The sequence below is a fragment of the Hydra vulgaris genome, chromosome 08 (assembly GCF_038396675.1).
Source record: "Hydra vulgaris chromosome 08, alternate assembly HydraT2T_AEP".
NCBI lineage: Eukaryota > Metazoa > Cnidaria > Hydrozoa > Anthoathecata > Hydridae > Hydra > Hydra vulgaris.
In genome coordinates this window covers 67,918,726-67,941,500 of record NC_088927.1, presented here as the reverse complement: position 1 = coordinate 67,941,500, position 22,775 = coordinate 67,918,726, and the positions used below count along the sequence as shown (strand labels likewise).

The window sequence follows — 22,775 nt, the reverse complement described above, 5'->3', positions numbered from 1 at the left end:
CAGCATTTCATTAAAGAATACAGATTTGCTTTCTGATAATTTTTTTGTTAAAAACCGCCTTTTCATACAAAAAAAAAAAAAAAAATTATAATTATTCATATTACTTCCAAATACAGTTAATAAAAATTGAACTCCGTCTAATATTATACTATTTCTATCGTCAGATTTAAATTTGTCAAATAGCTTATGTTTAGTAATGATAAATTTGAATCATAACCTGGTAAAAATTGCATATGAAATGGCGTGCCATACAACAAATTCTCATACACATTTTTTTACTACTAGTAAGATTTATATTTGCCTTCACATATTAGAAAAATACTACTAACAAAAAAATACTACTAACGAAATTTAATTTGTTCTATTTTCTTACATGTAATTTCTTATAAATTCGTACTTTAATGAATGTATTTAACTTTACTAGTTAGAGTAAGATTTGCAAAAAGAACAGGCACAAGTTTGATCAAACACAACAAGAATGGTCACACCGACTGAAAAACAATTAAATGTTGTGCTGACTCCGTGCAAGAAAAATGCTCCAAAAAGCTTAAGCAGTGCACTTTTTTTCTAGTGATGGCAGTCAAGTGAGAAAACCTGGCAAAGAAAAAGAAGAATTTTTTTTGAAATAATAATAATAACTAATTAAAATATAAGAATAAATTTTACCAATTTTTCTAGGCTTTTATTTTATTTTGCTACCAATTTTTTCTATTTAATTTTTTTGCCAAAAATAAAAAAAGATTAATATTATTTTATTTTAATTTGTAGAAGTTTTTATATTTGTCTTTTTGTTTTGTAGTTTTTGTTTCTGTTTTGCAGCTTTTGTGTTTTGCCTTTTTTATTTGCATAAAGTTTGTTATTATTTGTGCTGTTGTTGCTAATTATTTTTATTGTTGTTTGCTGTTGTTATTAATTAAGTATTTTCATATTTTTTTTGACTTACCATTTCATTTATTATAGCTTTAATGCTTTATTATTTTTGTTAATTTAATTTAAAGTTGTTATTATTTGTTAATATTGCTGTTGATTTTCTTTTTGTTTTTGTTTTTTTTATTTTATTTTGGTGTCAATCCATTGACTAGTTTTTAACTTTATGAATGACATCTAACCTAACTTTGTAAAATAATAAAAAATTGCCGACCTCAAACACTTTCAGGTCGGCAGTTAGGTCGGCATTGCCGAATGCTGATGCTAATTCCGAGGGTTGTATATATATATATATATATATATATATATATATATATATATATATATATATATATATATATATATATATATATATATAATATATATACATATATATATATATATATATATATATATATATATATATATATATATATATATATATATATATATATATATATATATATATATATATATATATATATAAATATACATATATATATATATATATATATATATATATATATATATATATATATATATATATATATATATATATATATATATATATATATATATATATATATATATATATATATATATATATATATATATATATATATATACATACAGGCCTCTGAGGGAAGCGAAAGCTTTAGTTTTCACTCTCGCATACACAAAGCCATTTTTATAAAAAATTAATTGCATTGCAAAATGCAATGGTTTTTAAAAAGTACAGTTGTTGAAAAAATCAAAACATGTGTTGTTCTAAATGCAAATGTTTTGGATTAGATTGGACTAAAAGACAAATATAAAATTACTACACTATAAATTATTGCATAATAATTATCATTTTATGTAGTTAATTATATATTTATTAAATTAATTACTTTAATATATTATTCACTTTTATTATATATATATATATATATATATATATATATATATATATATATATATATATATATATATATATATATATATATATATATATATAATATATATATATATATTATATGTATATATATATATATATATATATATATATATATATATATATATATATATATATATATATATATATATATATACATATATATATATATATATATATATATATATATATATATATATATATATTATATGTATATATATATATATATATATATATATATATATATATATATATATATATATATATATATAAATATATATGTATATATATATATATATATATAAATTGTTGGCTTTGGCTTTAAGAGAACATAGGTAAAAAATGTTTCTTTTAACAACAAATGATGTCACTTTTAATTTCTTGTAACTTTGTTTGTCACTAGTGCTGCTATATTGACTCAAAGTTCAGCAAGAGCAGGTAATGTATTTAAAAAAATTTATCTTTTTAATTTTTTAACTTTATTTTTAAGTTATGTAAACAAAATATGGTGAGATTACTTAATTTAAGTACATTAAAGGTAATAAACCATTAAAATAATCAAACCAAATTTTTTTAGGAAACTGCAAAACATTATATGGACTAGAAAATTTTTTTTTTTTTTAGTTACTTTTAGAGTTTAAAGATGCTTTTATTATTTTACTATATTAAATTCTATTACTATCTTTTTTTTAATGTTGTTTTAAGAGCCACTCAATAATATTAAAATAAAGCTGCAATAAAAATACGAAAAGTACGAACTACTAAAATTATAACAAATACAAAAATTGTAATTACTTACACAAATTGTAAACAATACAAAACAAATCTTAATTGGCAATGGTGTCGAACCTTCACTGTAAAAAAACTTTTTGAGCACAAAACCGATTTTCATGATTTACTTGAATCTAAAAAAAATAAAAATAAAAAAACATTATAATTATAGCTATAATAATTAATCTATTGGGATAAATATTTAATTACTCATTAACTGAAAATTTATATGTCAAACCTATGGGATTTTTTCTAGCAGATAAAAAACTTAAAAAAATGATAGTAATAATAATTTAGTAATAACTGGAGCAGTGTTCATGAGAGACTCAATAAATTTAGTAATAACTGGAGCTGTGTTCTTGAGGTGTTCTTAATGTGTTCTTGAGAGACTTAATAAAAAATCTAACAACTATAGAAGTTAGATTTTTTGTTTTTTCTCAATCTTTGTCAGTTTATTTTTGAACTCAATTATTGATGTGGCTTTGACAACTTTATTATCTAACTAGTATAACTATATCATCAGTGAGAAAATGATGAGAAAATGATGAGAAAATGATGCCTTGGTAAACACAATGAACCACAGTGACCGCCAGGTTTGAAGTCTCCCCACATCAGATTTTTTTTAATAAATATTTAGTTGTATATATGAAAATAAATATTTGGTTAGTAAAAACCTCTAGGGGAATGGAAAAATGTATGAAAATCAAAGAATAAAAATTATAATTTTTAGTTAAAAAACATCCGCCATTTTCAGAAAAAAAGGCTATAATTTGCTAATCAAATATCGGCGTAGTTTGATTTTAGACATACTCTGGTACACAACGACAAGTTTTATTAAATGGCGGTCAACAATCTATGTGCTGTTTGTTTTAAAATCTTTGGTAAAAAGTCAGCAAAGCTTCATAAAATATCTAAAGCTATTGAAGAAAAAATAAAAACCTTTATTTGGGATAGCTATGATCAAAATTTAGCAAACCATCCTAAAGTTATTTGTAGCAATTGTTATAAAAACCTTTATTGTTTGGAAAAAAACGATACAAAATACCTTGATAAGTGGCTAAAGCAAATTTCTCAGGTTAGTTGATAAAATTAATAAAAAACTATATTTAAGACTTATTGTTTAATTAAATAAAGTTGTTTTATTTTTTATTAATTTTAAAAAAAGAAAGAGCTGTGTCTCAATGAACTTTAATAAACTTGAAAAAAACAACAACATTTAAACAGCTTGTTTTAGGAACTAATATGTCATCGATGTGTTTATTTTTATTGTGTTATATTTTTTATATTACTAATTTATTTAGCTTTAGATTTTTTTTTTGATTAGATAAACCGTCAAGATATCAGAAGAACTTCAGATGTTTCAGAAATATCAAAAGATATTAACATTATTACTTCTGAGTTAAATGAAGATAAAAATGAAAGGATGTGCTTAAAATGTTATGGAGTTGTAAAGTCAGACATTATTCATCTTTGTAATGATGTTCAAGCTGTGAAAAATTTAGTTAATGCAGCATATGCATTGGGATCAGCAAGTGCAGAACGTGTCGCTTCAAGTATTTTAAAAACAAAAATGGAAAAGGAAAATATTTTTAGAGGTGAAAAATTCACAATTGCTACTTATGGGAAACCATTAACTATTGTTGCCGGAACTACTGACAATAAATGTGACCGTGCTAATTTTAGTCAAGTATCTTTTGGAACAATCATTGAGCTTATAAAATGTTTAGAACTATCTCAGTGTAAAACCAAAAAAATGTGTTCTATATTTAGAAAAAGTCTTGGCTTTCAAAGTAGCATTGAAGGAAATATTGTTAAAAAATTAGAGGCTTTAAAAGCAGAAATGAATGAATATTTTTCATGTAAAGAAGAAGAATTTGTTGAAGCTGGTGATATAGTAAATAAATCAATGGTTTATATTAAAGATATTGATGAATTTATACATGATATAATCACTGAAAGGAATATTGACCCTCTTTCTACAATTGTAAAAGTTGCTGTGGATTCTGTCAAGGTTTTTTAAAGGTCACTATGAATGTTTTTAATCCGCATGATAAAACTAGCAACCAACCTGACCTTGATGACTCTGGAGTTAAGCGTTGTTTTATTGTTGCTATTGTAGAAGGAGTGTCTGAACACAATGGAAATCTTAGAAAATTAGTTGATACTCTTAATCTTCAAAATATTAAGTATTCTGTTGCATTTGATTTAAAGTGTGCAAACTCAATGTTTGGCATTACAAGCCATGCTGGAAAATATAGTTGTTTGTGGTGTGAAGGAGAGAGTCTTTTGGATGGTGGAGAAAAACGAACTCTTGGTTCCCTCGATTATCATTACAGTAAATACACAGAAGCTGGAAAACCAAAATCAAAGATGGCTGATTATAAAAATGTTATTAATCCAAGATTATTATATCTTGAAGAGGATCCAGACACAATTATTGAAAATTTAGTTCCAGTACCTGAGTTGCATACATTAATCGGAATAGTTACAACTTTTGGAAAACTATTATCAAAACTATGGCCTGGCTTTGAAAAGTGGTTAAACTCAAATTACATATTTTTCAGAGGTTACCATGGCATTGGATTTGATGGCAACAATGCCAACAGACTTTTAGATAAGTTAGATGTTCTTTCTCGTGATATTGCTGATCAAGGAAAGCTTGATTTACTACCAGTAATTGAATGTTTAAGAAAGTTTCAATCAATGAAGCAAGCCACCTTTGGAGCAAAAGTTGGTGATATTGAATCTGTTGTTTTCGAATTCAAGATGTCTTATGCTAATTTAAGGGAATATATTAATACTTACTTTGAAAACATTTCTTTGAATATACCGTGGAAAGTTCATATTGCAGTTAACCATATTGTACCATTTCTAAAAAGTATCAATACTGATAATGGGCTTGGAATTTACTCTGAACAAGCAGGTGAATCTGTTCATCGTGAGTTTAAAAAGACATGGAATAAATATAAGAGACGACAAAGCCACCCAGACTATGCTAAACGGTTAAAGTCAAGTGTCAAGTGAATTTTCAACATTTAATAAATAGTTAACAAGTTTACTGATCAATTTAATATATTTTGCTACACAACTATGTCAAAATTATTATTTACAAAGTATTTTAATAGCATTAAAAATACTTTTAATTGAGTATTGATAAAATAGAATGCTATTTTTGTATTTCAAAGCTTAGTCAAGATATTTTCCACATTAAATGCATTTTGTTGTTGTTTTTATACCTACATTCTTTTTCCTTGTAATCTGTTATATAAATGTTCTAACACTTTTTTAATGCCTTTATATTATGGGAGTACACAAGTACAGAGTAAAAATTAGGTTTCTTCATGAAATAATGTGAAATATATGAACTTCAATAAGGTTAACGGTGTACCGCCCCTCCCCTTTTATCTAAAGTTTAGATGTGTAAAAATTTTATTCTAGCCATTCCTATGGAGGTTCTTAATACCTTTACTTAACTTATATACTATGTTACTTCTTAATAAGAAAAAAAAATTGGATGTGGGGAGACTTCAAACCTGGCGGTTATTGTGGTTCACAGTGTAAAAAGTATTTAAACTAAACAAGATTGAATTTTTGAACTAATAACACTAATGTACCTGTGATATGGCATTGAAAGAATTTTTAACTTTTTGAAGTATTTTTAATTCATTAAAAAGTTAAAATTTTGTATTGAATAGAAAACAATTTTTGCATCATACAAATACTTGTTTCTCCTCGCAATGGCCTTGTTTGTATTTTAGAGTTATACAGTTAAGAGAGGGTTAAAACTGCAACTAAAGTAGCCTCCTCAACTGTAATGGCTTTCTTTGCCTTTCAGAGGTGAACTAACATTTTTAAAAAAATGTGGTATATGAATAGAGAAAATGAAATAAAACAGCAACATAAAAGTCAAAGCTTCAAATATAAATTACAAGATGAACTATACAAGCGATGGAAATCTTGTTTACTGAGCTAAATAAGAAACATTTGCTATTTCACCATTATTATAAAAAATACATGCTGTTATAAACAGTTTGTTTTACTGGTTCAAACAGCTTTAAACACACTGTTTTAAACTAGGGCTGTACCCGGATTTAATTTTTTCAAACCCGGCTGGAGCTGGATTAGCCGGATTTGCCAGATTTCAACTGACAAATTCAGCCGGAGCTGAAGCCAAATTTCAAAACAAAATTACAGAAGTCGAAATTCTGTACATCCCTACTTGATATTAAGAATGGTCAACAATGTTTACAATTCTCAATACCAAGTGATAACTACTTTCTGTTAAACTTCATTGTTATTATTAAAATAGAAGGACACAATTTTACATAACATATCATAACATAACACAATAATTGATATATTATCGAAACTTTCAATTTGAAAGTGAAGTAAAGTAACTTCAGTTTCAGTTACTTTTTAAAATATCTTTGATCAGTTTTAAATTGCACTTTATAAAAATAAGTGAGTTGCATTATGTAGCAGGAGTGAATTACAATTATCATTGAGGACCGGTGGGGCACCCAAATAAATGCGAGCTGGCAATTGTTGTATGTTATCACTCCACCACAGAAATGGATCAGTCGGAGCAGGAGCCAGATCTGAAATCTGGTACAGCTCTATTTTAAACAGTTTTTTATTATCCAATAGAAATCAAATCCAAGAATATTTTAGTATTAATAAACTATTAATTAATTACAAACAATAAAGCAAATTTCAAAAAATTTTTGAATCATGAATACAAACCACTCCAACTAATAAATAAGTTAATGAGTTTATTTATGCCACCTTCAGTGTTAATTCATATGAATAATTTTCTAGAATAAAATAACCAACTATTATATTATAAAAGAAAATACTAAATTAGGTATGCAGAAATTTGTGTTTTATGGAACTGAATTTTGTGTTAAAACTCTGTGCAACATTTTTAAACTTTTTTTTAAGGTAGAGTTAGGCAAATGTTTTTGTGATGTTTCTTTTTAGAAACATAATAAGTTTTCTATATAGCATTTATGTATGGTTAGTAAATTTTGTATTGAATTTATTGATATTGAAAGCTGAGTTATTGTTCTCACATTAAACTATTGTCGAATTATTGCTCAGATAGTTTGTAAACCTATTCAGATTTTTGACACTTATATTTTATCAAGCTACCAAATTTCATTAAATAATATTAATGAACATCCTATAAAAACAAGTTTTAGTAGGGGTATTTCATTAGGTTAATTAAGTAATTATATATATATTGTATATGGATCATTCCTCAAATTAAGTGAAATGCAATTGCTTTGCGCTTTATGATATTTTTATTCAAAAAAAAGTGCTTTGAACTCTAATTACTTTACATCTCTGTGTAGAAAAATAATATACTACTTCTATTTTAAAGTTGAATTTAGTGTGATTTTTTTTATTGATAAAGTATATCATAGCAAATTTACTTTTAAACTAATCAAAACAATTAGTTAAATTACTCCAGTTGAGTTACTCATCTATTAAAAATACTTAGCAGTTCAAACACATTTACTTGCAAAAGTTAGTTCAAAGGCACTTGCAAATAGATTGCAAAAAAACTTGCAAAAGTTTAGTCATAGAAATATTTATATTGCAAATTTTTTTAAAAATTATTTTATCAAATAGAATATGAAAAGTACTAAACAATTTTTTTTTATACTTTCATTTTATATACTGTGATCAAGATTGATCAAGATTAAACATTTTCTATAAACACATAAGTTGTTTTTAGGAAATCATTTAAAAAAAAATCTATTTATAATAAACATATATTATTATGTCTTTAAGTATTATATATATATATATATATATATATATATATATATATATATATATATATATATATATATATATATATATATATATATATATTATTTTTAAATATAATAATATATATATAATATATATATATATATATATATTTATATATATATATATACATATATATATATATATATATACATATATATATATATATATATATATATATATATATATATATATATATATATATATATATATATATATATATATATATATATATATACTACTGTGATCAAAAAGTAAGGTGAATTTTTTTATAAAATGAAAAATCTTTATTTATTCTTTCAAATCTGTATTGTCCCCCTCAAAATAATCCCCCCCCGGCCCCAATGGACTTTTGCCAACGTTTTTTCCAGTCTTCGAAGCATGCCGAAAAGTCCTCGGTAGGGATAGCCTTCAATACGCGTGCCGATTCACGTTGGATCTCTTCAATGGACTCAAAACGATTTCCCCGGAGTGGTCTCTTGAGCTTTGGGAACAGCCAGAAGTCACAAGGTGCTAAGTCGGGCAAATACGGTGGTTGTGGAGCAACATGGGTAGAGTTTTTGGCAAAAAACTCACGAAGAACCAGTGCTGCGTGCGAAGGCGCATTATGCAAAATCCAAGAGTTATTGGCCCATAATTCCGGTCTCTTTTTGCGAATAGCTTTACGCAAACGTCGCATAACGCTTAAATAATATTCCTTGTTGACAGTTTGGCCAGTTGGAAGGAATTTGTAGTGCACGACACCACAATAATCAAAGAAAACAGTCAACATGACCTTGATTTTTGAGCGACTTTGACGTGGTTGCTTCGGTCTCGGCTCGCCTTTTTCACTGTATTCACTCGATTGGTCGGTTGTTTCAGGGTCGTATGCGTACACCCAAGTCTCATCTCCAGTAATGATTTGTTTGTAGACGTCTTGATAGTCAGAAAGCATTGCTTCACACGTTTTAACGCGACTCTCTTTTTCAAAGAAATTGAGAAATTTCGGCACCAAACGTGATTTGAGTCTTCTGAGGCCCAAATGATCCTTCAAAATGGCTTGCACCGACCCAAATGATATTCCAACCATGTCAACAAGGTCTCGAATGGTTAACCGACAATTTGCAAGCACCAATTCTTTGATTTTGTTGATGTGGCGATCATCAATCAAAGTCGATGGTCGTCCGGACGTTCCAAGTCATCAACACGTTCTCGGCCTTCTTCAAAGTCTTTGTACCACTTGTAAACATTTTTTTGAGACATAGTCTCTTCACTGAAGGCCTTTTGCAACACTCGATACGTTTCAGCAGCAGAAATACATTTTTAATAGCACTTCTTTGCTCAACAAAATTAGACATCGTGAAAATCGCCGAATGCACTTTTGGTACTTCAGAAACAAGCGTAAACAAAAAAAAATAACTATGAGTTTGACATGTAATTTGGCGCAAATGTTAATGACATTCCTACCAACTTAAAAATAAAAAAGATTGGACGATTCGAAGAAGGCGGGAAGTTTAAATTAAAAATTCACCTTACTTTTTGATCACAGTAGTATATATATATATATATATATATATATATATATATATATATATATATATATATATATATATATATATATATATATATATATATTATATATATATATATATATATATATATATATATTAAAAGATGCCCACTATGTCTGTATGAGAAATTTACTATTATATCATATCCAAAACCTGAAGAACTGTTAAATAAGAGAACAAAAATTATATCAAAGTGCCGCCACAAAAATAAATTCTTATTGAAAAATTAAAAAGCTCGCTACAAACCTGACTAACAACTATAAATAAAAATAACTATACTAATCTGCTCCATATATCTCTAGGCTAACTAATTAATTACTCACATACACAGCTTTTGTAATATATTTCATAATAATATGTATATTTTTATATCAATTCTTATTCTTATTTTCTTATTTTTATTTTATTATTTTTTAATACACAAATAATACACATTAACACATAAAAAATATTTTAAACAACATTAAACATATAACTATTTCACAATTATTAGCCAACTAAAAACAAATTAATAATATTATTAACCTAACTACTAATCAATTTCCGTCCCGTAACGATCTAAAATACAAATATAAACCGTACCGTCCACTAAACAAATCGTAGCAAAATTAAACTTTTACTACTTACTTGATGATTGTGATAACACATGAAACTCAGATTTGCAATATCAAATTATATTATGAACATTAGCATTTAGCTAATTCCTGGTACTGCGGGTAACAGTAACATATATACTATATATATATACATGATATTGAGATGATTGGAGGCTGGGAACAAAAAAGCCCCAAAATTTTTGCTATACCTGCCCCAAACGTGAGAGCAACAAGTTGATAAAATATTTTTTGTACTATTCTTAAATAGACTTATATTCATCAATAATTTTTAAGTTTCATAGTATTATCTCTCAGCGTTCAAAAATTATGACCATATAAAAATTACAACCCCCTTGAATTGAGGGGGGTTTAGACTTTATATGGACATAATTTTTGAATGCTTAAAGATAATACTATGAAACTTAAAAATTATTGATGAATATAAGTCTAATTGAGAATAGTACAAAAAAGTCTTTGAGATAGCTAACTTCCATGTCTGGAAGTTAGCTATCACAAAGATCAAAAAATGCTGGATCCACCACTGATATATATACATATATATATATATATATATATATATATATATATATATATATATATATATATATATATATATATATATATATATATATATATATATATATATATATATATATATATATATATATATATATCAGTCTTTCACAGGAAGACGTGCAATACAATATATAATATCTTTTATAATATATATTTAGATATATAATTTATCTTTTTTGCATATATCTTTTATAATATATATATATAGATATATAATATATCTTTTTTGCATTTATTTTATATATTAGATAGAACTTTTTATTTATTCTATTTGTAGATGGAACAAGATAATACTGTGGGGACGATATATAACCCATCTAAAACAAAACTCATCAAACTAAAACGCTTAATCTATTTAATTTACAAATTAAAAAACCATTACATTCTTTGTTTTAACATTTGTACTTTGTTTTTTGTTTTTTTAATATGTTTTAAAAATAAACATTTATCATAAAAAATACATAATTATATAAGTAAAAAGAAAAAACAGTTTATTAATACTTATTATAAAAATTCATTAGAAATGTTTTGTTACTTCCTTAAAAAGCGTTTCTATAATATAAAAGCATTTAAGATCAAACTTATTTAATTGTAACAGCTTTCTAAAACATTGTTCTTTTTTTTTTCAACAAAATTTTATTTATCTTTTTAAATGTATTAACTTTAATTATTCTTATTTAAAATTCGTTGAAGAGACTTTCGTTGTCATAGAATGGCATCATTTATAAAAACAAAACAAATTTTTATTTTTTAATAACGTTTATTATAAAAAATGCACACTTAAACAATTTATATTAAACTATATATTATAAATTAAAAAAATATATACAACTGTCAATTATACTTTAAAAAAAAACATTATCAGTAAATTGTTACTTTATTTAAAAGCCTTTTGGTTATTTAAAAACATTTGTTAAAAGTTTTGATGTAATTTAACTTAAGGTATAATTCAGAATATTTTTCATTCAGCGCATTTTTACAATGTTTTTTGAAATAGCCGTGGTCAAATCATCAAAACAAAATGTAATTTGCCTGGTCATATAAAGACATGTGATCGCATGTCTTCCTGTGAAAGACTGATATATATATACATACATGTATGTATATATATAATGTACATATATATATATATATATGTATATGTATATATATATATATATATATATATATATATATATATATATATATATATATATATATATATATATATATATATATACATTATTAACTATAAAATTATAAAAATAAACAGATGTTAAACATACTACCTCAGATTGTAGACTAGTCTACAAATTTGTTACTCGCATACTAAAAAAGTTTTTCTGTCCTTTTATCTTACAAAAAAAAATTTTCAACTAAATTTATAAAGATTGTGATTTGATTTCTACCACGTCTTTGCATGAGAACTTATAGCTCATGCTGGTTAAATTCAGTTTCAGTAATCTTTGGTTATAAGTGAGTCCAGTCAGGCCAAAAACAATTTTACTAGAGTTTTAGTAGAATTTTCAATTCATCATTGATCTCTTTAGGCCTAGAATAGAAGCAGAGCTGCAATAATTGAGGTGAGAACAAACAAGGGAAATAGAAAACGTACTAAATGTAGAAATATTGAGATTTACAAATGATCTTGTGATCATTGCGACAATATTATTTAATTTGCTAATGTTTGTATTTACAACAAGAAAACATCAAATTACAGTCAACGAAAGCAACTTGTATAACTAAGTATCATCTCCAAATACAAATATAACAGCTAAAATCAAGAAAACAATTGATACATATTAAAAACAAAATTGGGCCAAGAACTAGGCTCTGAGGGAAGCCACTAGTTACTTTTATCCATTTTGATTATGTACAACTAAGATTTATACTCTGATGCTAATCTCTTAAATAAGATTCTAATTGTAGAGTTTGTCTTCTATTTCATAAGAAACTGAACTGTTTCAGAAGCTTTCAATATACCAAGTAATATATTATTGATATTAATTTTATTTTCATTGTCTAACGTCCAAGTATTCATAACTGACATCAAGCTTATTATACATGAATGACCCTTGATAAATCCATATTGCTAAACAAAAAATGATTATTAAAATGTGAAACAGGCACCTCTATGCTAACAGTCTTAAGATACTCATGCACATCTGTGACACAAGTACCATACTTTTAGAACATAATAGAACACTAGAAACATATGTGAAGAGAGTTTAGTTCCAGCTATCTTTCAAAATTCTCTTTTAACTGATTTAAATGTTCATCTAGTCGATATTTGAACATGTTCACTGAAAGTCGCGTCAATTACTATTTATACTGCAAAACAACACATGCATAACAACACGTTTGTGAAAAATTTCTCTCTTGGCATGCAATTCAGTACTCTTTGGTGTGCAAGTCTTTGATTATGACCACACATAATATACTTTGACAACTGTCTGCCTATATGTTGAAAAAGTTATTACTTGTGATAGGTGGTTATCCACGAGGCATGCCTGAAAAGCCATATCGCTAAGCCAGTTTTCAGAAACATGACCTACTGTGGCTACTCCTCCACCTACATTTATTTGTTCATAAGTTGTGTGTGCAAAATTCGAACAACTCCGAAACACGAACCTTGACAAACAACGCCGCTGCGCAGAGAAAGAAGTTGAGAAACAAGTTTAGCTGACTAATTTTGAGTTCATGAGCACTAATACTACTCTTGATGTATAAACCCACACCACCTCGCGAGATCTTTGATCTTGTCAATACAGGTTATAGCCTGCCAGTTCTGCTTGTGAAAACTCATTAAACCAAGTCTCTGCGACGAAAATTAAATCCGGGATTGTATTTTTAGATTTTGTTTTTAATCTGGCAGCTAATTCATCAATTTTTTGTCAGTTGAGCAAGCATGGATTATGAGCCCAAAAACGTAGGTATCCATCATGAGGAGCTGTTGATGTATTTATGCTATTGAGCTTAGGTTGATAGGCTTTATGCAACGAGCATTGCGGTCGAGTTCTTTGAGATGGTATTGGTGGTGCTGGTGGCGATGTTGGTAGTCTTGATTGCCGTTTTGACAAAAGAAATAGCTGTTGTATTGGTAGCAATAGTGTCAGTAATGCTGGTGATAGCACTTTTTGAAATCGTATTGGCGAGACTGGAAGAGCTTGCAGTAGTGGATTTTGAAGCGTTGGTATATGTGGACCGATTAATTTTTTGTATAATTTCTTTTTGTTGTTCAAAAGTAGCAAAGATGCCTTTTTTTTGTTCGGCAGATTTAATGGCATCAATGCATCGTACTGATGGAGGATGAAACAAAAGGGTTGGTCAAGAAGATTAACTGCCTCTAATTCACTGTTATTCTTCTTTCTCTCCTTGTTAAGTTTTGTAAACTCAAGTTACTGTGCAGGCGTCCTATCCTTGCGTATATATATATATATTCCTTTTAATTCTTTAGCTTTGTGTGGCTTCCTGCTTCTAGCACCAGGATTCGTGTGGCTGGGCTTAAAAATTAGACTTAAAGAAGGCTAGGTGAATTGTTGTTGACATTTTTACCATTTTTTTAGACGACATACTGACTTAATCATAATCCTGGTGATTCCGATTGCTTTGAAAACCTCCTCAACTTATGTATAATCAACTTTTTCCAATTCAAGGACGCCAACTAAAATGACGTTGCTCTCCCTCGCTTGTCGATCTTTAGTGTTGTTGTTGAAAGCATTAAAAATTTTATGTCTCTCTAGAACTTCTTTTTGCGATTTAACAAGTATGCTTGAGTAAGATGTATCTGCTTGTTGAATTTGTGTGTCGTTAATAGATTTATACTTGTTGCGGAATAAACTGGTGGAAACTTCTTGTACCAAGTAAATTTTTTTTCAATCAGAGAGTCAAAGATTTATGGACTGATAAAATATCTTCACTTTTAAAAAAAAGAAGTGGATGCCAAACATGTTATCTTTTGAAAAATTAAATATTTCTTGGACATTCTAAATTTGTAAGTCGATTGTAGAGTCCTTGAAGACTAGCACTTGAAACAAGTCTTTTAACTGTTCCACCAATGCCATCACATGGTGACTTTCCATGTGATTTTGCAAAGAAATTCCATTCACATTGCATCCCAAAGTCTTCAACAAGATGGCATAAATTTAAAAAATGTTTGCATTTTTTGTACTGGTTAGCACAATCATCAGAGAAATAGTGGATTTTGTGGTATTTGGAAACATTTCTTATACAAAATGGACAGTTCTTTTTATATACAATAAATAAATCCAACATCATGAGTCAAGTCATCAGATATAAAACATTAAAACATTGGTTGACTTTTAGTAGTACTCTCATCATTTTTGTTATAAATAACTATAGGATGTAGTGTGCATTGTTGTTGGTTCCAGTAACTCTGGATTTCGTCTTGTATGACAAATTTAAGGTTTTCTGCAAAATCAACCAAAACAAGTGTTGTACTCCACTGTTTGTATTCAATTATTTCATCTTTATCAACTTTTTCCTTCTCTTCAAATGATCTTTCATTTTGCAATAGATTTGCGGTTATATTATTTATAATATGTTGAATTCCAGGGCAACAATTACAAATAATCTTTTTAATAAGTTCATTGTAAATCTTCTCCAGTTTAACTGCGCTAAACATAAGCTTTAGGTTTTGGTGTATTGTACATATACAAATAGCATGGGTTCCTTTTTGACCAGCATAAATACACCATTTTGGCTTTAACAAATTTAGAAAATCCTATTTTGGATTGAGGGTGCTCTAGTTTAAATTCAATAAATAATTCCTTTAAACTGCAAAAAATCGCTTTGATACATGTTTATTTTTGGATACATTTACAAAATCTTTAACACCTGGCAACTGCCGACTGAACTGATCATTACAATAGAAGCTTTCCACCTTATCAATCATATCTGATTCAACTCTAACAATGTTGGTTTTCCTGGAAGTATTAATATTCCTTTTTTAAATTTTTTTTTAAGTTTTCTAGCTTTAGTTATAGTTGACTTTGATATATTAAATACTTTAGCTGCTTTCCTTAAAAAACATGAATCTGGAACCAAAGTCAAAATCTGAATCTTTTCACTTCTTCTTGCCGTATTCAGCTTTTCTTGCATTGAAAGTATCAATTTATCTAGATCTCCAGCTTTCCTCTGATGTTCAACATCGGGCTCCTCAGTAATATCATTTTTCAGGTCTGTTGCGTTAACAATGAGGATATAACATCAGTAGTTTGCTTTAATTTTCTTTTCCCAAGAGAAATTTTAGCATGTTGTGGTACCCCATGAAATTTTACTGGGGATACATCTAATTTATCAAAACTGGTGTTAATAAGTTCTTTTTCTTGTGCAATTTCTATATCTTAATCAAAAAATGTTTGTTCCAGATAATTATCTTCATTATAGTGGTCCTGTAAGGTAGACTAATCATTTTTTTTTTTTACCACTTCTTTTCGATATGAACGACACATTTTTAAACCAGGTGTTGTTTCAATACCAATTGAACAGTCTTTTGCTAGTTGAATATCAATTTCTCGGAAACCACCTTAAATTATATTACAAATAAAAAAAATTCCCTAAAGTTAGGAACTGATAATTTACATAATTTAATAGTTTTAGAAATAAAATAAAAATATTAAATTTTTTAAAACTAGTTAAAAGTGTACTAGATATATATTTTGTAAAAAGACAGCACAATAAGCAAAGAACAAATAAATTTACCTTTTATATTAGTTTTTGCTTTTAGATGGGTTGATGCAATTTTTTTGGGAGTTAGCAAACCGGTTAAGTAAAAGCTGCTCATGGTGTTTACATATTTTAACATTAACATTAAATATTGATAGCCCAGATCTCCAAAATGATAAATTTCTATCTCTCTCTGAATAGCTAGATAAATCTTTCAATCCAGTTGATTTAGTGTACGCTATTTTATGACATTGATCATTAAATAAAATACCAATTGTACACAAAATCTTTTCATTTTATATTTTTAATTTCTAATTTAACTATAAATAACCAAAAAATACTTAGATATATATGCATTTATTTAAAATGTAGAAAACTTGTTAAATTTTTATGACTAATGAAAACTGTCAATCTCAATTTATCTAAAAAGAAATCATGAATACATACCTATAATACTTATTTTTGCACAAAATACTCCTATATTTTTACAACAAATTTTAAAAAACCCACCTCTTAATATTGCACCAAAACACTCATTAAAATATCTATTTTAATAAAAACAAAAAAAAATTCACCAAAAGTCAATTTTACCATGGTTACCAGGCTTTTATAACCAATAAGTGCTATAATTATGATAAGTAACATTGATTTTCACATGCATAAAAGGTTGAAATTTTAACAATATAAGTCTTCAGTTGTTAAAAACAAAACCTCTTATGTATGTTATCAAAAATACTTTCACAATCTTACATTAAAGAATAACAAATAAATTAAAACCTGCATTTTATTGATTTCTAATATATATGTAAGCATTTTATTGATTTCTAATATATGTATGTATATATATATATATATATATATATATATATATATATATATATATATATATATATATTTATATATTTATATATTTATATATATATATTTATATATGTATATATATATATACTTATATATATATATATATATATATATATATATATATATATATATATATATATATATATATATATATTATATATATATATATGTATATGTATATATATATATATATATATATATATATATATATATATATATATATATATATATATATATATATATATATATATATGTATGTATGTATGTATGTATATATATATATATATATATATATATATATATATATATATATATATATATATATATATATGTATGTATGTATATATATATATATATATATATATATATATATATATATATATATATATATATATATATATAGTATATATAAGTATATATATATATACATATATAAATATATATATATATATTTATATATATATATATATATATATATATATATATATATATATATATATATATATATATATATATATATATATATATATATATATATATATATATATATACATACATATATTAGAAATCAATAAAATGCTTACATATATATTAGAAATCAATAAAATGCAGGTTTTAATTTATTTGTTATTCTTTAATGTAAGATTGTGAAAGTATTTTTGATAACATACATAAGAGGTTTTGTTTTTAACAACTGAAGACTTATATTGTTAAAATTTCAACCTTTTATGCATGTGAAAATCAATGTTACTTATCATAATTATAGCACTTATTGGTTATAAATGATAAAAATATATAACGGTGGGAAAACGGCTAGCGAATAACTAGCTAAAATCGTAACTATAAAGACACCGATTTAGCCACGAGCATCGCTAGCTTTATGAAGTTGTAATTTAAAGCATAGCAAACTTTCTTTAAGTTATAATTTAAAAAAGCTAGCAATGCACGTGGCCGCTTGGCTATACCTATGGCCGCTTCGCAATAGCGAAAAGCTTATGGACATTTGTTAGAACTAGCTGAGATGAGACCCGTAAAATTACGGGTCTTTTTTAAGTCTATTCCGAACTGAACTTTGCTATACTTTTTTTTTATATATCCTAGCTGTCCGGATCCGTAAAATACGGGTCTTTACCTAGCCTACCATTTCTAAACATAAATCTATTCCACACCGATTATTTATATAGACGGGTTGCTTTGTTTACATTCTAAAGCGCGTGCGCAAAAAACGACAGGCAAAACATTGGAGCTAAGCAAAGTAAGCAAAAGTTATAGTGCGAAGTTTGTACAAGTAATCAATCAATCAGTCAATCAATCAATCATATATATTCTGAAAATAAATTTTTACGGCTATTTACAAATAGTATTGAAATACTAATCTCAAGTAAATACCTTAAAAAATAGTTTATTTATATACAATTAATCTTAGTAATAATAATAATAATAACAACAATAACAATAATAATAATAGTAATATATTTAATAATAATAACAATAATAACAAAAATAATAATAATAATAATGATAACAATATTAATATTAGTAGTAATAGTTAAAAGTAGTTAATAATAGTAATGTAAATATTTATAGAAATAACAATAAGCAATAGTAATGACAACAAAATATATAATAAAAATTAAAAAAAAAAAAAAAAAAAAGAAAAAAAAAAATACTAAAGACAACAAAAATTGATAATAGAAATTATAAACACTAACTATATTTTTTTAATAAAAAGTAGAATAATCTAGTTTTAAAGGTTGAGAATGAATTGAGAGCTTTTAGTTCATAAGGAAGGTTGTTCCAAGTTTTAATGCTTTGATACTTTATAGATTTATGTCCGTATTTATGAGAGCAATGTTTAGAGACAGACAGGTTTAAATTACTATTGGAACGAAGGTGATAACGAGAGTTGGCACTTTTGGAAAAGAAATTGATGAAAGTTAAAGGTAGGTTATTGTGTTGGTGGTTCCAGACAAATTGGCAGTTTGAAAATTGAATATAGTCACATAGTTTTAATACTTTAGAAGTTAGATAGAGCACATTAGAATTAAATTTAATATTCTGAAAATAAATAATTTTTAAAGCCTTGTTTTGGAGGTGGGATAACCTAATAAGAGCTTGTTGATGGGACTGCCCCCAAATTTGGCATGCATATATAAGATGTGAGCCGAAAATAGCATGGTATATGTTCAAAAGTGTTTCAAGATTAACATAATGGCGAACTTTGGCCAACATACCATTAGATCTACTTAGTTTCATTGCTAAGTCTTCACAGTGGGATAAAAAGGAAAGATTTGAATTAATTTTTATACCAAGATATTTAATTGAGTTAACAGGTTCAATTTTTTTGCCACTTAATCTAAAGTTCATATGTTTATAGATTTTTGTTTTATTTGATTTAAAGATAATAAGTTCAGTTTTGTTAGAGTTTAGAAAAAGTTTGTTGGAGCGAAGCCACTGAACTAGATTGGCAAGATCATGGTTAATGTGTTTGTTAATTTTTTTTAAGGATTTATTAATTAGCATTAGGTTAGTGTCATCAGCAAAGTGGTAAACAGTAGCAAACTTAATGGACGTATGAAGATCATTAATATAAAGAAGGAAAAGCAGTGGTCCCAATACTGAACCCTGTGGAACACCATTAGAACATTTTACAAGGGTAGATTTTGAGTCATTAATAGCAACAAATTGTGTTCTATTGTTTAAGTACGAAATAAACCATTTAAGGGGTACGCCTCTGATCCCATAATATTCTAATTTTTTTAACAAAATTGAATGATCTACTGTATCGAACGCTTTCTGTAAATCGACAAATACACCGCATGCAAAATATTTGTCATCGATTGCTTTTCTAATCAGTTCAGTCATTTCAATGAGAGCATGAGTTGTGGAGTGATTGGCACGAAATCCATACTGATGGGTGTAAAAACATTTAAATTTTTCAAGAAAAGCATAAAGCCTAATATGCATTGCCTTCTCAAATAGTTTACCTATATTAGAAAGCAAGGAGATGGGTCGATAATTTGTGAAATCTAGTAAAGAGCCTTTTTTAAATATTGGAATAACTTTGGCAACTTTAAAAATATCTGGGAAAATACCACTTTTAAATGAGTTATTTATAACAGTACAGAGAGGCTTTGAAATAATGTGTGGGACTAGTTTAAGGAGGAATGTAGGTACGCTATTAGGACCAAGACTTTTTTCAGTTTTGAGCTTGTTTGTAATGAGACCAGATATTTCATTTTCAGTAACAGGATTAATAAAAAACGATTTAGCATTTGGAATGTTAAGAAAGTCACTAAATACGCGTTTTGGGGGTATGGCTTTGCTAAGTAGTTTGTTATGTATAGTGCTAAAAAAATTGTTAAATATATTAGATACGGCAGTGTGATCAGTGATAAGATTTTCTTTCAATTTAAGTTTAAAAGATGTATTGTGTGTAGAAGGTCTAATATTAATGATTTCTTTTATTCCCTTCCAGGTGTTTTTAACACTATTCAGATTATTATTAAAATACGTAATATAGTATGTTTTTTTGCTAAATTTTAATAAATTGGAAATTTTGTTTCTATAAAATTTAAATTTTGTAAATAATTCATTTTTCTTATAAATATTTTTTGATTTTATAAACTTTTTATAAAGTTTGTTTTTAACTGAGATAGATTTAAGTATTCCATACGTTATCCAAGGTTTTGATTTTAGTTTAATTTGTTGGTTGGTTAGTATTTTGTAAGGAGCATGTCGGTCTAAGATTTCATCAAATATTTTTAAAATAAAAACCATAGACTTATTAACATCATCATCTTTTTTAATAGAGAGTTCCCAATTGATATTAGAAATTTCTTCAATAAATAAACTTTTATTAAATTTTTTGAAGCATCGTCTGTAAGTTTTTACTTTTTTGGGGTGTTTGGGTATGCCAGGAATGCAAATAAATTGTGCCATGTGGTCTGAAATTGAAATCGTAAGGTTACCTGAGTATTGATCAGTTGAATGAAAGTTTGTGAATATGTTGTCAATCAGCGTTTTAGATGTAGCTGTTATGCGTGATGGTAAAATTATAGAAGGGCTTAGTGAGTAAGAAGTTAAAGAATCAAGATATCTAGAAACAGGGTTAGATTCATTGTGACTTAATAGATCCATATTAAAATCACCCATTAAAAAGATCTTTTTTTTTTCGTTACTTAGCTTTTCAAGTAGAGGAGTTAAGTGGGAAGAAGTAAACTCATGTTGATTCATTGAGGGATGACGATAAATGCAGCCAATTATTATGTTTGATTCACAAGGTTTTTCGATTTCAACAAAAATAGACTCTAAATATTTAGATGAGTAAATCATAAGATCATTGCGAACTACGTAGTTTAAATTTGAGCGTAAGTATAAAAGTGCTCCTCCTTTTTTAGCCTCAGTAGGACAATGCTCAATATTAAACCCGTTTATGTATATATCAGTTATATTTGTATCGTTTATATATAAATTAGATTCTGTAATACCTATTGCTAAGGGAAAATTATTAAGAGAGCTGATAAGACTACAGAGTTCGTCAATGTGGAATGGTAGAGAAGCGATGTTAAGATGAATATATAGTTCCGAATTGGGGAGCATAGTTTTATTGAGATCAATAACGTCATAGTATTTGCAATTAACAGAACTGGGAAATTTATTTAGATCTTTAAAGATCTTTTTATGATTACTTGGAGTCTCAAAAGAGTTTAATGAACTAGTAGGTATATTCTTACATAATAATGTTGATTTAAGCTCCAAGTTGGAAATCGAGCTGAACGCCATACTCTTAGATAAACAACTATGACAATAAAAATCTGACGAGTCATTTGAAAGAAGATTATAAGAGTACGCATTAATATGAGTACACTTTGCATGGACCCATGAGTTACACAGATCACATTGGATGGCTCTTTGATTATCAGTTATATTTTTATGACAAGTATTGCAGAGAGATTTGAATGCCATAATCTTTAGAAAAAATATTTTTATGTATATGCAGTATTAACTAATTAAAGTGACTAAAGTGTAAAATAGAGGTTTGAAAAATAAATGCAAAGTAAAAGACTAAATTTAATAATTTAAAACTTGGGTAAC

At 26.5% G+C, this 22,775-nt stretch overlaps 1 protein-coding gene across 6 annotated transcripts in view; it reads right to left on the bottom strand.

The window, feature by feature from the left end:
- The window catches only part of LOC136084084 (uncharacterized), a 113,338-nt gene that overhangs the window by 69,211 nt on the left and 21,352 nt on the right, over positions 1-22,775 (bottom strand). For 4 of the 6 annotated variants that reach the window (XM_065804227.1, XM_065804230.1, XM_065804231.1 and 1 more), the window contains one exon: positions 2,640-2,745. In XM_065804227.1, the coding sequence (XP_065660299.1) occupies positions 2,640-2,732 (93 nt within the window). In that variant the 5' untranslated portion in view covers positions 2,733-2,745. Of the gene's footprint in view, positions 1-2,639; positions 2,746-16,853; positions 17,056-22,775 lie in introns of all 6 variants that reach the window. The other 2 variants (XM_065804229.1, XM_065804228.1) reach the window with 1 other exon arrangement.